General features: G+C 40.0%; 1 protein-coding gene across 1 annotated transcript; it reads left to right on the top strand.

Moving 5' to 3' along the window:
* The first annotated feature begins 1,059 nt into the window (after positions 1-1,059).
* On the top strand, positions 1,060-15,579 carry GATM (glycine amidinotransferase). The gene is made up of 9 exons (XM_068143695.1): positions 1,060-1,163; positions 1,491-1,706; positions 6,781-6,976; positions 8,134-8,324; positions 9,747-9,884; positions 10,242-10,406; positions 12,293-12,356; positions 12,458-12,574; positions 14,563-15,579. Exons 1-9 carry the CDS (start codon positions 1,095-1,097, stop codon positions 14,673-14,675), a joined length of 1,269 nt encoding a protein of 422 aa, XP_067999796.1. The 5' UTR covers positions 1,060-1,094; the 3' UTR covers positions 14,676-15,579.
* The last annotated feature ends 978 nt before the right edge of the window (positions 15,580-16,557 follow it).

Genomic DNA, 16,557 nt, shown 5'->3' with positions numbered 1-16,557 from the left:
AAAGGTCCAAAACTAGCTGATAAGTTGAAAAGGACAGAGAAAGAAGCAAGACCTTTGGATTTATCCACAAGCCAATCATTAATTTTTTTAGGTCAGTGAGAGTAGAGTGACCTTAGTAAAACCAGCTGAAACAAAGAAGCATCTGAGCAGAACCAATATAAACTTAGGCTTTGGGGTTTTTAATTGAATAGCTGAGAAAAAATTGTGACTAGGAATTAAGTAGCACCAAGAAAACTAAATTTTTTGAATGTTATAAAGGAGAAGTATTGGAGACAGCTCAAGACAAAGGAGTCCTAACAAGCTGAGTTGCAAAATTCTACAGTCATATGAACCAGGGTGAAGCATACTTGATATCATATCAACTAAAATAATTAACTTCTTTCTGAGAAGCATATAAACCTATGAAGAGAAAACTCATACTGCTGTTTGTCCTGGGAAGGTGTGGCACTTAACCTGTGTCAAAAGGGAAAACTGCTGAATGGTTCATAGCCAGCAGGGTGAAACTGGCTTACTCAAATAGCTAAGGTGTGTTGAAACTAGGGCTGATTTAGTCCTATCACAATGTGCGTTTGGAGAAGCCAGAATCTGAATTGGAGTGTTTGGGATATTCTTGAAACATCCCTTCAGTAATGAGGAAAGTATTTTTAGGTGAATCACAAAATGTTTAGGTTGTAGTCTAAAAGACTGACTGCTTAATGGATGAATTATTGGGATTTTTGGTAAAATTTAATTTCCTTTGCCTATTATGGGTTGGATGAAAACCATGCCTTTTTGATGTCTAAAAGTAGCTGACATGCACTTCAGGACCCTTTTCAGAGAAATATTTTCAACCTGACCGCGAGTCTTCAACGTCAGATTGCTGCTGAGGAGCAGTTGAGGCAATGAGATAGGGGGTTTGCTGGACTGCACCTCCCAGGGAAGGATCGCTCCGAGCTGCCCCTAAACTGAGAGCAAGGGGGCGCGGGGGGGCCCGGCCGCGGCTGCCCGGTGTGGGCTCCGCTCCGCCCCTGGGCCCGTGGGCGGTGCGGGCCTGCTATAAATGTCGGCGGGCCGGGCGCGGAGCGGTGCGGAGCGGTGCTGTCCTGCTGGCAGTGATGCTGCGAGTGCGGTGCTTGCGCGGGGGCAGCCGCGGAGCCGAAGCGGCGCATTACCTCGGCTCGCGGGTCGGTGCGGGGTCGGGATGCGGGTGATTGGGCGGGGGAGGCGGTGGGCTGGGCCGGGCGTGCGGACTGCGCTGTCCCAGGCTGGCCTTGCCGCAGCGCGGAGTTCAGTGACTCCGGTCGCCGCTGTCACCGCCCTTCTAACCCGGGCGGACTTGAAAAGGCAAACTGAGCATCTGGTGGGTGCGGGTGGACGGGAGTGGCTGTGACAGGCAGCGTGCTCCAAGTAACGCACGCTGCTTTGGGATTGCAGCGTAAGACACTTGTGCACTGAAACCTTGCTTTTTAAGCCTTTTGTAAAGGAAACGTAACTTTCGTTTTTATTTTAAGCTTGGAAGAGCCTTTACAGGATGGGTGCAGCGAACTTTTCAGAGCACCCAGGCAGCCACGGCCTCCCAGAACACCTGTGCTGCTGTTGACAAGGCCACTAGCCCTGTGCCTAAGGACTGTCCCGTTTGCTCATACAATGAATGGGACCCCCTGGAAGAGGTCATTGTAGGAAGAGCTGAAAATGCTTGTGTCCCACCTTTTTCTGTGGAGGTTAAGGTAAAGAACAAGGAAACCTGAATAGAAAATAATGTGGGGTTTATACATACAATTTGCTTTAAGGTGCACAAGGTGTGGTTTTTTACTTCCAAGGATTCTTCTTTCAAAGTAATTGTTTTCTGAGCCTGAAACTACAACAGGAACCTAAATAAATCCACATATCTTTCTTCTCTGACATGCGGTATAGAGCATGAACACACAATCAATGGACTTGCTCTGGGTTTTTATTGTGTACTTCACCTGAATTGTAAAGTATCTATTGCTACCTGAATTTGTGGGGATGATCTTGTGATCTTTGATTGTCACAAACCAGTGCTACCATGTAATTGATGGCTCTCATGTCAAAATGAGCTGCCACATTACTTCTGCTAAGGAGACCATAGTAAAAATGTAAAGGATATCTTAACAAAGTTGGCCACAAAACCTCAGTTAAAAAATAAAGGGAATTCTTCTGATCTGACATTGAAGGAATGGCAAACAAGGATACTGAAAATATGTTTAAAGTACTGGAGGTGGTAGTATAGAGGAAGTGTGGGATGTACTTGTGGAGAAGACTTCTAGCCCTTTTTATGTTTGTGTACTTTGCTTTATAATCTGGGCAAAAGTGGTTGGAGGAGGAGTGCGAACAAACTACCGCAGCTTGACAGTTCTGATCCCCAGACAGAAGAGTAATCATTTCACTTTCATTGGGACATTTGAGATGGTACCTTGGCCCCAGTGATTGCAATAAAAATTTTGCCACTGGCTTCACTATAACTTGTATTTACTCCTCGAAAGCTGAAGCTCAGTTACCAGTCTCTGGAGTCCTGTTTCAGACACTCCAAAGATACTCCAGCTGCTTCAAAAAAAGCTGCTGAGCATTGGCATTTAATATAGAAGTGTATGTTACATGTATTTATGTACTTAAAATTGCCATAATGAGTGTACAGAAAAAGTGGTGAAAAAAATAACGTCCGACTTTTTTCTTTACATTGCAAGATTAAATGAGGCAAACTTCTGCTCTCAAATAGTGGCCAAGGGCTTGCTTTAATGACAGAAAAATTTCTCTTTCAAATGGCTACTTTGCTGCAGTGTGACATGCTATACAGCTAGCATGGTTTTGCTGCCTATTAAGACATAACTAACCAAATGAGGTCAGAACTTCACTTTCTGTTTCATGCAACATTAAAACCTCAGTGAGGAGTGCCAGTGTGTAGGCTTACCTTTGCAATTCAAATTCCTGCAACTTGGGGTTAAAGCAAGTTTTAGCTTTGCTTTATGTGAAGTGCCAAGTCTAGAGCATACATTGACCACACAGGTAAGAGTAATAGAATGTACCAGCTGAGATGTGGTTTCCTCTATTTTTTTCCTTCTGCTTTTGTCTAAAATTTTGCTGTAGAAACTGTAACAGTAACTTTGCCTGGGGGTGCTGTGGAATAACCCAAAGAGCAATCTAAATCCTACCTTGCCAATACGGAAAAGATAATGATAGGTTCACTTATCATTCAAATCTGTGGCTGAAAGGTAAGGTGTGCACGTCCATGTTGCCCCAGTGTAATACAACGGCCAGAAATCCCTGTTACTGTCCCTGTAAGCAGCAAGACTAAGGTTGATGTGTATCACATGCCTCCTGCCAAGTATGGATGAGGGTCAGTGCAGTTCTTATAAACCAGCTTAAAATAAGTGACTTTGAGTTGTATATGGGGAAATTGAGGCTGTGGGCCTGAGAAGCTTTAAAAAAACACATCTCAAATTATAATAGTTTGGTAAATATGTGCTTTTAGGTACTTCTGAGCTGTGTTTTAAGATTATGTGTGTGTATATTTACAAAATATTGATGTGCAGGAAGCACAGCTGCATTCAGCACTCATGTGCTTTGAGGTGTGGCTTATGGTATACACAGGTCTTTTTGCCGTGATGTGGGAATGATGTGCTTGCCATAAGAAGGAGCAAAGAGGCAATCGAATAGGGAGCCCTATATATCTGATGAATATTAATGAGCTGACCCATTATTGCATATCCTTTTGGGAGCTTGAGATGTGATATGTGGGTTGCGTAGAAGTAAATGCACTATTGGGAAACAGGGGAAATCTTAATTAGGAGGTTATCAAATACATTAATTAGGAAGATACCCGTGTTTGAATTAGCCCTTTGGTCAAAAATCTCAAGGTTCAAGTTTCATTTTCTGAAGCAGTTGGTACCTAGCCAGAAAGTTGAGCTTTACAGCTTTGTGCACTTCAATGTTTTTCAGTGCATTTTGTGAATAATAATGCTTTTTGGGTTTTTTTGTGTGAAGGGCTATCATTATGACAGATCATTATATCCTGAGTGAGAAGTTGGGGTGGGAGAGTGTTTAGCATTGAATTAGGCAAAAAGCATTTTGCTCTGAATTTCTGTTTCAGTGAATGTACTAAATTTAATAACTGTCATTGCTTTGAGGTACATCTTGAGAGCATCAATGTTGATAATTATTTTCCACAACAAATATATAGCAGCCATAGGAAGTAATTCTACTATTTCTTAAAGACAATCTTTTCCTTACAGCATACTCTTAAGTTTCTTTCTGAAAGAAATAATTTCTATTAAGTGCTGCTACAGTTTATCATGTGCTCTCAGACAGGAGGTAAGTTACACTGAGGAGATTATATGAAGCTCTCTGCTGTGTCCTGCCATGGTACTTGTTGAACAAGCTGCAATGAGTTGTATGTATATGATCAAATGGTCACTGGTATAAATATATGTCTCAGTCATACACCCTTTCCCCAGTTATTCAGAAGGTAGGGAATATGAGTGGTGTTACAGTGTTAACCCTTACTTTCTGTAACCTTTACATTATGCCATCATTAGTAGTGCAGCACAACTGTCATTTCTCAGGATTGAAAAAGAATGGTACTAGAGAACACCTGGTGAATGGGGGAGCTGCACCTCTTAGGAATTGGTGATATTCAATTACATCACGGATGTTTTATTCCTTAGGACAAATTTATCCCATTAATAGGTTTGCATAGGAATGCTAGGCATTTCGTATGATCTGCATGTGACTTCTGAACAGCTGGCAAGTCTGAGATGATCAAATTAACCAAGACCTCAGCTAGAGGAAATTAATTAATTCCTCCAGGAAGGATGGGAAGAAGCTTCAGTACTGGAGGAACAGGAATGGCCACACTGAGACATTTGCCTTAGCTTTTTATATAAATGTTAAGGGTGTCTGAAAGGTTTTCTCTTGCTTTTGTCTTGCTTCTCTAGCATGACGGCAAATAACCAGAAATAGTCGAGAACAGCAAGAACAAAGCGTCCTAAAAGAGATCAGGCATGCCTTTAGATGGATGTCCTTGCCTGCTTAGGGCTCAATAGCACAGAAGGAATATCATTGCATTGTTTTTGTCCAGAACTTTGCTTTCTGGGAGGTAATCAGGATTGCAGTGTCAGGAGGCAGCCTCATGTTTGGAAGGGCAGGTTCTGCATTCCATTGTTTTAATTTGTACTGCCTGAATGAACAGTACTCCGGTAGAAGGAAGGCTTGGCCAATTGCTTGCCTGTTTCTGGCCCCTTCTGCTGTTGTTCCAGAAGGGCTCCATGCACACGTGTTCCTCTGCCATGCTAGTGCTAGCAGGGACCCATCAAAACTGCCAGCTTCACAGCTTATAAATGTAAATGAAGTACTTTCAAAGATACACTGGAATGAAGCATCATCATTTGTTTTAATGATACATCTGGATTTACTTAACCATGAGAACTAGGACTTTATTTTGTATTACTTTTTAATTTGAGGATTAGTGATTGAGTAATATCACAGGATTTCAGGAGCAGAGGATTTAGGCCTATAAATGTTGTATGTGCTTTAATCCTACCCCCTGACAGGTGAATTTAATATCTCTTGCATTTTCTAGACTGTTGCTGTGCCTGAAGCATGGCCCATTCTAGACGAGGCATGTTACTTGTACTTGGTATGGCTTTAGAATTCCTGATGTCACTACTGTGACAGTACCAAAATGAGGTTTTAACAAGGTGACTACAGATGCATGCATTTTGGAGATGAGCTTGAGGTTGTTTTCATTTGAAACCATGTCAGCTACCCATATTAAATAGCAGAGTCTATAGCATTTGGCATGTTTGTACACGTCTAGTGTAATGAAGATGAAATCTTGCATGGCTACATGGCAATACCAGCCACTAAATATGAACTGAAATGTAATGTAGTCTCTTGGGTTTCATCTCTGATTTGATAAATAATGAGCCTTTCTGTAGGGCCATGGTTAAAGGGGGGAAGAGACTTCTAGAAATACTTATTATGTTATTTGTAATAGCATTTCCATCTGCAGAAACCAACAATAAAAGCTACTGATCCATCTGTATTCAAAAATATGAGGAAGTTAAATATTCTGAAAATCCCATCTAAAAGTCAAACTAAATTTGCAAGTAGGAATGAAATGTGGACTGACTTTTCCACATTCCAAAATAGCTTTCCCTTTTTTTTCTTGCTGTTCCTCAGAGAACCTTTTTTTTTCTTGGGCATCATGCCACACTTACAGTCTGTTAGCAGTACCGAAGCGATCTGCTAGCTCAATGAGGCTGGTTAGCACCTACAACTGAAATCTAACTTTGTTGCTGTATGTGTTTGTGAAGACATCAGCCATTCCCAACTAGTAACCTGCACTTACATCACTTTAATGACTGAACACATAAACATCATAAATCATCTGAGTGAAACCTTGACAATGGTGTGCATAAATGGAAGTAGTAAATACAAAAAGTAAAGAACCAGGATAGGGATTATCCAAAACCAAACAAACCAACCAACAAAAAAACAACCCTGCACATTTATCTGAAATATTGATGCTTCTCTCTTCCTTTTATTTTTCTCTTACCCCCCCTTTCCCTCTTCTCTATTTTAGAACAATCAGCAGGACATTTCTTACCAACTCTTCAAAATATTGCAGGCACACGGACACGTTATGGTCATAACATATACAAAACAGTGGAAAGTCAGTGAAAAGAAGAACAAGAAACTTTGAATGTTTATAATTGTCTTATGCATCTATTCCATGCCATCAAAGTGCTTATTCTTTGTCACTTATCTGTCCTTTTGTTTTAGGCCAACACATATGAAAAATATTGGGGATTTTATGAGAAATTTGGAGGCCAGAGCTTCCCCAAAGACCATTTAAAAAAAGCTATTGCTGAAATTGAAGAGATGTGCAATATTTTGAAAAGAGAAGGTGTAATTGTCAAGAGACCTGATCCAATTGACTGGTCTGTGAAGTACAAAACACCTGATTTTGAGTCTACAGGTAAATGTTCTTCCATTGTTGAAGGCCTTGTCTTATTTAGCTCTTGACTGAGACATTTTGCATGTGATCTAGTCTACCTTCTTGCTTGGTGCAGGATTATTGCTAGTGCTAGATGTGGTTAGTGATAGCTTTGTTTAGTTATGACTTGGAAAATCTCCAGGAATTGGTGACTTGTTTCAGTGCTGAATGGATTTTCTAGTGAAAGATGTTATCCTAGTACCTAACCTGAACTTCCCACACCAGTGTCTGTTGCCATTTCCTTGCTACATTGTCACTGTCACTACCAAGAAGTGTTCATCTATCGTGTTTAATGACTTTGGGGGTTGCCATAAACTGTTACTGCCTTGTTCCCTGCTTGTTGCATGAAATAAGCTGAGGACTTTTCCTAGGTCATGTGCTGCAAGGTCTCCTCTGACTGTCTTCATAGTCCTTTCTTGGATCCATCTTGGCACATGTATGCCAAAACTGGAAATTATTTTCTAGGAGGGACTCAGTGGTGTCAATGAAATGTGAATGTTTCTTTACCTACTGGCCGCATTTGTCCTTGCATAGCACCATATGACTCCAGTTATTTGCAGTGAGAGCATACTGGCTTGTACTCAACTTTGAATTAAGCATAGTCTCCAGGCTCCCTTCATGTCAAATGTGTTCTTAAGTTGTTCTAGTAGAATTCAACTTCATTAGGAAACAGACAGTGTTAACAAAAAGTCTGTTTGGACTACTTCCTGCACTCATTCTCTGTTCCATCAAATTCCTCTTCTATGCTATTACTTTTTAAAAGAATGGCACATAAAGAAATAAGGTTGCCTTGCAAAACTTGCTGCACATAGCACCTTTTGAAGGCCTGGTTAATTTCTGTTAACAAATTTGTGAAGTGGTGGCCTGTTGATTGTGGATGACTTTCATCTAGTCATGAACTTAGGAGTGCAACTTTGTATGTATGTAAGCTTTGGATGTATTGAACAAACACAATTTCACTTTGAAAACTTACTCAAGAGTGTAAGGACCTCCAAGTATGCAGTGATTTCTTGACCTCATGAAGTGCTTTTTGCATTTGCTTTGAAAGAAGTAATGGTAAAAATGAGCATGCAAAATGAGTAAGCTGAAAGAGCTGAGAAGGGCAAAGTCTCAGAGGTTAATGGCCTCTTTCCTTTCAGGTATGTATGCTGCCATGCCAAGGGACATCCTGCTGGTGGTGGGAAATGAAATCATTGAAGCACCTATGGCTTGGCGTGCTCGGTTCTTTGAGTACAGAGCATACAGACGCATAATCAAAGATTATTTCAACTGTGGTGCCAAGTGGACAACTGCTCCCAAACCCACAATGGCAGATGAACTCTATGATCAGGTAGTGTTCACTTTTTTTGCTTCAGAACTTCAGTTTTAGTTATACAGAATTCTGTTCATTGTTTCAACCTGTTATCTAGGTTTCACAAAACTGGGGGAGGATGAATGGATGGACAGACAACACAAAACAACTCTGGAATATTTGTGCAAATATTCTGCAGCTTTTCCAGCTGAAACTGACTGTGTACAATTAGGGAATATGAAACAGGAAGTTGTGTCTATTGAATTTAAGTCTGCTTTGAATTGTTTTGATTACTGGCCGTTATTTAGCATTACTAAAGAGAAAGGAATGCTAGAAGGATGTCAAAAAGATTGCTTTAAAGCATTAAGATCCTCTCAGAATGTCCATATGTCCTGAGTGTATCAAGAAAGTGGCAAAGAATATATATCTTGTCACAGACAAAACCCCTCATAATCCTTGCTTTGCATGATGGGTTAGCATTTTGAAAGCTACATAAAAGAAATAGGGCTGTGAGTGTTTACCCTCCAAATATTTAAGTGAATATTTTCTTAATTGTTTTTTCTTCTGTAATAATTTTGACTCAGATAATTTTGGTAGTCTCCTATAGGCCCCAAATACATTAGGACCTTGGTAAGTGCATCTGCAATAAGTACAGTAAAAGTGGTTGTGGAATGATTAGAAATTTCTGGGAACACTGACATCAAGAAGACTTTCCTAAACAAAACTACCTCAGAGTAATCTATCAGTACTAGAAAGGTTCCAGAGTCTGTTCTAAAGCATGGGAACTATGCATCCAATAGTTTTTGTTTGTGTGTTTGTTTGCTTGTTTGTTTACAAAACCCCCTCATCTATTCCTAATTGCATTGTTTCATTCATTAAGGCCAGGCTGGATGTGGCTCTGGGCAACCTGATCTTGTGTGAGGTGTCCCTGCCCATGGCAGGGGGGTTGGAACTAGATGATCCTTGAGGTTCCTTCCAACCCTAATTATTCTATGGTTCTATAATCTATTTAAATGCCTGAAAATCTACCTTCTAGTTTGAAGTAGTGCACCATTCTAAAATGTGGAAAAAGAAGGGAGTACACCTTTGTTAGGAAATAGCTTGTGGACCAGTATTTCTGTCTCTGTGCAGTGATTTCTTGGACTGATAGTTAAACTCCACTGGTAATGAAGGCTTTTGATTCAGGAATTAGAATATTACAAAGACAGCAGCTTTGAAGAGAGATTAACTTCTTAGTGTAACTATTGTCTCTTATGTCTTCTTGAAGGTACCATTCACTGAAACATCCACATTTATTAGAATAAAACCAGAAAGCATAAGAAGCAAACCACATCTAAGGAGCATACTAACTAATGATGTAAACATTTTTGTGATTTCAAAGTTCCCCTCACTGGCAAATAGTTAGAAAACTCTCCCTTACCATCTCCAACCTACAGTAGCAATTCCTTTTTCTGTAACTAGGATTATCCGATCCGCTCTGTTGAAGACAGGCATAAACTGGCTGCTCAGGGAAAATTTGTCACTACTGAATTTGAGCCATGCTTTGATGCTGCTGACTTCATTAGAGCTGGAAGAGATATCTTTGTACAAAGGAGTCAGGTAAACAAACTTTTCTTCCAACAGTTTTGGTATCTGTCTTAATGATTGATACTTGCATTTATGTTTGGTTGGGTTTTGTTTGGGTTTTTTGGTGGTGGTGGTTGTGGTGGTGGAGTTTTTTCAGTCCTTAACAGCATTATTGTGTTGACACAAAATATTGCTATTCATAGAATGTCACAGGAGGACATTCTGTGTCATTCTATGACAGAGTGAGACTGTCTTAGAGATAAGGGGTTCTCTAAAGACAAAAGCATATTATTTTGGCTTTAAATATTTATTTGAATAAAACCTTGGACGAACTAATCTTTGATGCATCGATATTCTAGCCTACTGGAACTTATTTTGTCTTGTTTTCAGGTTACAAATTACATGGGCATTGAATGGATGAGGCGACATCTTGCACCAGACTACAGAGTGCATATAATATCTTTTAAGGATCCTAACCCTATGCACATTGATGCCACTTTTAATATCATTGGACCTGGTCTTGTGCTCTCTAACCCAGACCGTCCCTGCCATCAGGTAAAAGTGTAGCAGAAAGGAAAGTGTTTTATGCTTAAAAATGATTGGACTGGGTTAGGTTCCTATTGGATAATTGCTAATCCACAGGTTTATTTTGTATACACTTGAATAATATTAAATTACTCAAACAATGCTCAGACAGTTGTTCAGGAACTTATAAATGTATTTGCATCTTGACTGTGGAACTTTCCCAGCAGTGCAATGATCATTGTTCTCTCCCAGTTTTCAGCTGCTGCTCTTTGTACTTTTTTTATTGTGAGGCTAAGCAGATGAGTTGTGTGTTTCTTCCCTATGTGCACAGTTTAAATATGAGGGAAGCAATCTGTTTTGTAGTAATGTAGTATCAAAATGAGTACACAGAATGTTGTACTTCTCTGAACACTTCCACTACTTCAATATATTAATTGTATCCAAGGAGAAATTGAGGGTTTTCTGCTGCTCAGATGAGTAATCTCCCTTTTTAATCCTGTTTTGGAAGCCTCTCCTTCCATATCATTAACTATAGCAAGGGCAGGAAGCTCGTAAGGTCAGGTATTAGGCTTTGAATAACTGAGTGAAAAATACTTTCTGAAGGGTAGGAAAGAGATATATATGGTGGTTCAGCATGTAAAACCTACTACTTCCCTCTGAGGAAAATCTAATACTGCTAAAGACTGCAATCAGATCAGAAAGTCTGCTTGAGAGTAAGAGTTCACCTCTATTAGGGACATGCTACCTGTACTGTCAGTGCCTGAGGACTTTTGTGCAGATCCCCATGATTGCAAAAGGTGTACAGCCACGTGGGAATAGCTGAACCCAAACTTCATCAATGTAGCAGCAAGAGTTTAGGGAAGCATGTGCACAGCATAGCTCTTGGAAGCAATGTTGGTCTTTTCTCAGCAAATGGCTTCAGTGCACGTGGTTCCATCGAATTATTGCCTCTTGTAATATCCATTGGGAGATGACAATTTAAAAAACAGTTACAGCATTTTCCTCCCATTTTCCCTTCCCTTGTTTTTCATAGTCTCACATGCAAGAGGAGGCTCTTGGTCTCGTGTTAAATCCACATACTGGGATTTTTTTCATGGAAAACTGCTGTCTGTGTAGATAGACAAGATAGATGCAGCTTTCTTTTCATAAAAACTGATTTGGCATTTCTGGATGACTTGGAAATGTAGGGGTGGGGGGAGGAAATGCAGGCGAAAATGAGCTTTTCTTTAAAAACCTGTCAGGCCAGGCTGGTTATTGCGATTTCAGAAGGAAGCTCCACCTCGTGGTGACACCGGAATGAAGTGTTCTTCCAAGTACTCACACAATGAAGTTTAAAAGTCAATCCCCCTTAGTCAAATTATCTTCCTCGTGTTTAATTGTGTATTTCTTAGGGACACAAATGTTATTCTCTAGGATGTCTTTACTTTGTTCCCTTTGCTAAATAAACTGCCTATCAAGTTTCTTATGAAGCAAGATGCAGATGTAGTTTTAAGTGATATATTTTGGGGGGGTTGTTTCTATAAATGGCAGTGTAATTCGTACACATGGCTTTTACAGTCATATTGGAAGAAATAACATCCCCCCAAAAAAAAATAAAAATCATACTTTTATGCTTTTACTAATATCTTTTCCTCACAGGCTTCAAACTGCATGTGTTACCTTTTGTCTTTAATGTGTCTTAGTATACCTAGCATAGATAAAAATAGTAGAAACAAATGCTAGTGGTATACAAAGTTTGAAGAGCCTTTCAAAACTGAAGGTTTGTAGCTGGAATTTGAATGAGGGTGAGAGTAGTGAACAGAAGGAAGTGGATGTCATGTATACTGAAATAGTCTGAGGGAATGTAGCATATGTTGGAACACATAGTGAGATACTTTAAGAACCCTCTTTAGAGGATAATTAAATTTCTCTTTCAGATTGAGCTCTTCAAGAAAGCAGGCTGGACTGTGATTCGTCCCCCAGTGCCACTCATCCCAGATGGTATATTCACTCTTTCTTCTCTAAGAATGCCAAGAGTATTCTTAACAGTATTAATATGAGGCAGCATGGGTACAGCAGAATGTTCATTCTCATGTGTTTAGATCACCCACTGTGGATGTCTTCTAAATGGCTGTCCATGAATGTGCTAATGCTGGATGAGAAACGCGTGATGGTGGATGCCAATGAGACATCAATTCAGAAGATGTTTGAAAATCTGGGTATGTCCTAACATATTTTAACATATACTTAAACCAAAATGATACTGACAGCAGCTATACACATCAGGATGATTGAAGGTAAAGTAATCAAAGCAGCCAGGACTGGAAAACTTACTCAAACAGCTGCATTAGTAAATGAGAATCATTCACTAATTTCTCTCCCAAATACTTCAGTCATATATTCATACAACTGAGTGGGCTTCATGTGTCTTGTGGGCTTATATCCTATGGGCTTCTTGTATCTTGTGCCACTTACAGCTTGCAGCAAATAAAGGTATGAATAGCAAGTAAAGTTACTGCTAGCATGCTTTTGAATGAGCTTTTTAAATATGAAACTGTCTATTCAGTTTGGAGGTCAAAATCTGTCTTAGAGCGGTTGAGTGTGCATCTTGCTGAGTGTTTTAGAGCTGCCTATCCCTCATTGCCAAAATGCTTTTGTATCTTTCTAGTTTCAAACTCCTTATACTTTGTCAAATTAAGATCACTTAACTCAGGCATTTCTGCTAATTTACTAACAATCTCAGTCCTGTGAGAGGTAACTTCATGAAAGAGTGGAATTCCTATAGATGTGCACTGGTGGGAGAACTGTAATTGAACATAAAACCTGGAAGTCTCGTTATGCACAGCTCACTGCAAAGACAAACAATACAGACCTAAAAATCAAAGGTCATGCAGTTAATTCATCTGTTTCCATCATACTGGGAAGGAAAGATGTAGGTAAATCTACTCATGGCTCATAGTTGGTTAGTAAGAGGGTGGCAAGATTGCTTGGTGCTACAGCTTGCTGGCTGTTGCTGAAAGAGATAAGCACATGTTAATGCAAAAGTTGACATGGTAGGGAGAAGACTAGTGGGTAGATGAGAAGTCAAAGGAAGTGAGGGGTCATTGTGTTGCAGAATACATGATAATACTCCCCCGCAGCAGAAGATTTTTTTAAAGGGAGAAAAATGATGGGGAGGAGAGAATGATCCAAAAATGGAAGATAGTAACTGTGAACCTAGAAGGATTTGTGTCATGGATGTGAATGCACTTACTGAATCTTCCCTCAAATGTGAGATGATTGCTTGTGAGAACCATACAATGTTTTAACCTGCTTTTAAAGCCTGGCTATAGAGCCATTAGTGAGCCCCTTAGCTATTCAGCCCTAGTTTGATTTAATTCTCTGCATGACCAAGAAGATAAGGATTTATAAATGCTTTGAAGTAGTTAGAGAATTAAGCTAATAATGGTAATCATGACATATCTTTCACACTTGAACATCACAGTGTGTGTGAGCTCTAAATGGAACTCCTGTTAGTCAATAACTTCCTAGGATGGAGATGGGTCTGCTGGGAACAAACCTATTGTTGACCTAGATGATGGATTCTACAGAGCTCCTCCTGAGCTCATGGAAGTACCAAGAAGCATAAAGGGAGACTTCATGAGAGAAAAGTCTTGTCCATCTATCAGGATTTTATGTAAGCTGAGACACAGATGATACATGAGAGCTGAAAAGAAATGAGAGAAAGCTTAACCTAGGTAGTAAGTATAACAGCATCTCTCCTCTTTCAGAGAAAGAGCGACTCAGACCTCTGTACTTTGCTCTTTTCTGGAAAGGCACTTGAAGGAGCATATTCAGTGTGTTTGAACCATAAATGCTCACAGAAATGTGTTGCAGAATTTCAGCTAATTCTTCACATACTGTAAAACCTCTTTTGCTTATTCATTTTGTTTTGTCACTGGCACATTATAATGCATCAAACACCGGTTGTGCTCCAGGCACCACGTATTTCTGAGGATATCACTGGAGTAAACAAGCCAGCTGTGTTCTAAGCTTGTTCTCTGCCTGGAATTTGAGAAGATAAATTCTTAACAAATGAGTAGGAAATGCTTTCTGTGCTTGCATCTAGCCATGTGATCTGATAAAACATTATCTAATATTCTGATCAAAGCTTACTAGATGAATTTGAGATTTTCATTTTAATGCCTGCAATGTATCTTTCTTGCAGGCATTTCTACCATTAAAGTGAATATTCGCCATGCCAATTCACTGGGAGGTGGCTTCCATTGCTGGACGTGTGATATTCGCCGCCGTGGTACCTTGCAGTCTTATTTTGACTAGTTATAAACCAGAGAGCAATGGTTCAGCTTCTAAAATAAGCACAGGGAATGATGAAATTAATTTCACTTTTGTTAAAACAACTGCATGAGCTCTAGCGCTTGATCAATGATGTCCTTACGGTGGTCTGGTAAATAAGTTGTTCTCGTAGCAGTATGAGCGAAACTACTTCCACCTACAATACAGATTTTCCAGCTGGCTTTCTGAAAGATATCCCTCATCTATGACACTTTTTATATTGGCTTCGAGTGTAAAAACTTGAAAGCCAAAAGGTCTTGCTAGAATAGCTTGGCCACTAATATTGGACATCTACCTCTGTCTAGTCATGCTATCAAATAGGCAGCTTGAAACTTTAAACTTGAGCAAACTTTTCTTATTCCTTTTCATCACTCTATGGTTCTAATGTATTTGCATTTAATGAAGCTAAAATAGATGCAGCTGTACAGATCTCGTATGGAACTAAGTAATTTTATACTGTTTTTCATCCTGAGCCATACAGATATTTACAGAGAATTGCCAGTATGATCTAACTTTTAAGACGTGTTCACTTACTTGCCGCGTCCCTTCTACCTTTCCTTCTGACGCGTACCATGCACCCGAATACTTTTTTTATTGCTTTTTGTATTGCTGAAACTGTTTTGGGGTTTGTGTTTATTTAACTTTGCAGTGTACAAATGATAGCTAATATTCAGCGTGTACAGGTTTCACTGAATTGTTTACATAACCTTTTTGAAGAAAGCACAAAACCACCAACACCAACAACCTCCCTCTGATATCTTGCAACTGCTTCTTCCTCCAGCTGTAGCAGATACAGACAGATGTATCAAACTGGCCAGATGCTCTGAAGGAATTGGAGTATTGATTACTGAGTATGTACTTTTTATGCTAATAAAGTGGTTTTGCATTCTCTGCTTGTCTTTCTGAAAATAAGTAAACATGAAATGGTTGGATGGGTATGTGTTTGTGGAATACAGGTGGAAATACAAAATACACATAGATTTTATTATATTTTTTTTTTAAAGGTTAAGTGTGCAGCATCTTAGGCACTTCTACAATGCAGAAACCTCCTAGAGAAGAGGAGGCTCAGGGGAGACCTTATTGCTGTCTACAACTACCTGAAAGGTAGTTGTAGCCAGGAGGGGGTTGGTCTCTTCTCCCAGGCAACCAGCACCAGAACAAGAGGACACAATCTCAAGCTGCAGCAGGGGAAGTTTAGGCTGGAGGTGAGGAGAAAGTTCTTCACAGAGAGAGTTGTTAGCCATTGGAATGCGCTGTCCAGAGAGGTGGTGGAGTCACCATCCCTGGAGGTGTTCAAGAGGGGATTGGACGTGGCACTTGGTGCCACAGTTTAGTCATGAGGTCTGTGGTGACAGGTTGGACTTGATGATCTTTGAGGTCTCATCCAACCTTGGTGATTCTGTGATTCTGTGAAACCCCTTGTACTATATTGCTCATGTACTATGTTTCTGCTTCTGTTTAGCACAGAGCTATGACTGGTGGGGGAAAGTAACACTAATAATGGGTGTTTCTTACCAGAGTGTGGAGGAATCTCCTAAGTCAAATGATACAGTGCACCTTGACAGAAAAGGTGTCAGGCATAACATACTTGTAGCCATATGTGTTGGGTAGGACTTAAACAAGTTGTATGCTAGCAAGCTAGAACGCTTTAAGATATGCCAAACGGGAAGAGCTAATGAGGAGGCTGCCAGCACTTAACAATGCAGAGATGCTCACTCTTTTCCCTTTAGAATCAAGCTCTTCAGAAAATGAAAATTTTCTTCCTGTAACCTAGCTTTGCTTTTCAGTATTGACAATGGAGCTGGACAGTTACGTATAGGGACATGGAAAGCAAGTCATCTTTCCTATTGTTCTGCATGCTGTAGTG

The sequence above is a fragment of the Melanerpes formicivorus genome, unplaced genomic scaffold (assembly GCF_026170545.1).
Source record: "Melanerpes formicivorus ecotype bairdi unplaced genomic scaffold, bMelFor1.0.p_v2 SCAF_10, whole genome shotgun sequence".
NCBI classification, from domain to species: Eukaryota; Metazoa; Chordata; class Aves; order Piciformes; family Picidae; genus Melanerpes; species Melanerpes formicivorus.
The sequence above is the reverse complement of the archived record's forward strand: the minus strand, read 5'-3'. Positions and strand labels throughout refer to the sequence as shown.

Bases quoted from the DNA above. Each gene is read 5' to 3' on its own strand.
- GATM (XM_068143695.1), top strand. From the start codon at position 1,095: ATGCTGCGAGTGCGGTGCTTGCGCGGGGGCAGCCGCGGAGCCGAAGCG. The intron at 8,325-9,746 runs GTAGTGTTCACT...TTCTGTAACTAG, and splicing joins CAGATGAACTCTATGATCAG to GATTATCCGATCCGCTCTGT. The intron at 10,407-12,292 runs GTAAAAGTGTAG...TTTCTCTTTCAG, and splicing joins CAGACCGTCCCTGCCATCAG to ATTGAGCTCTTCAAGAAAGC.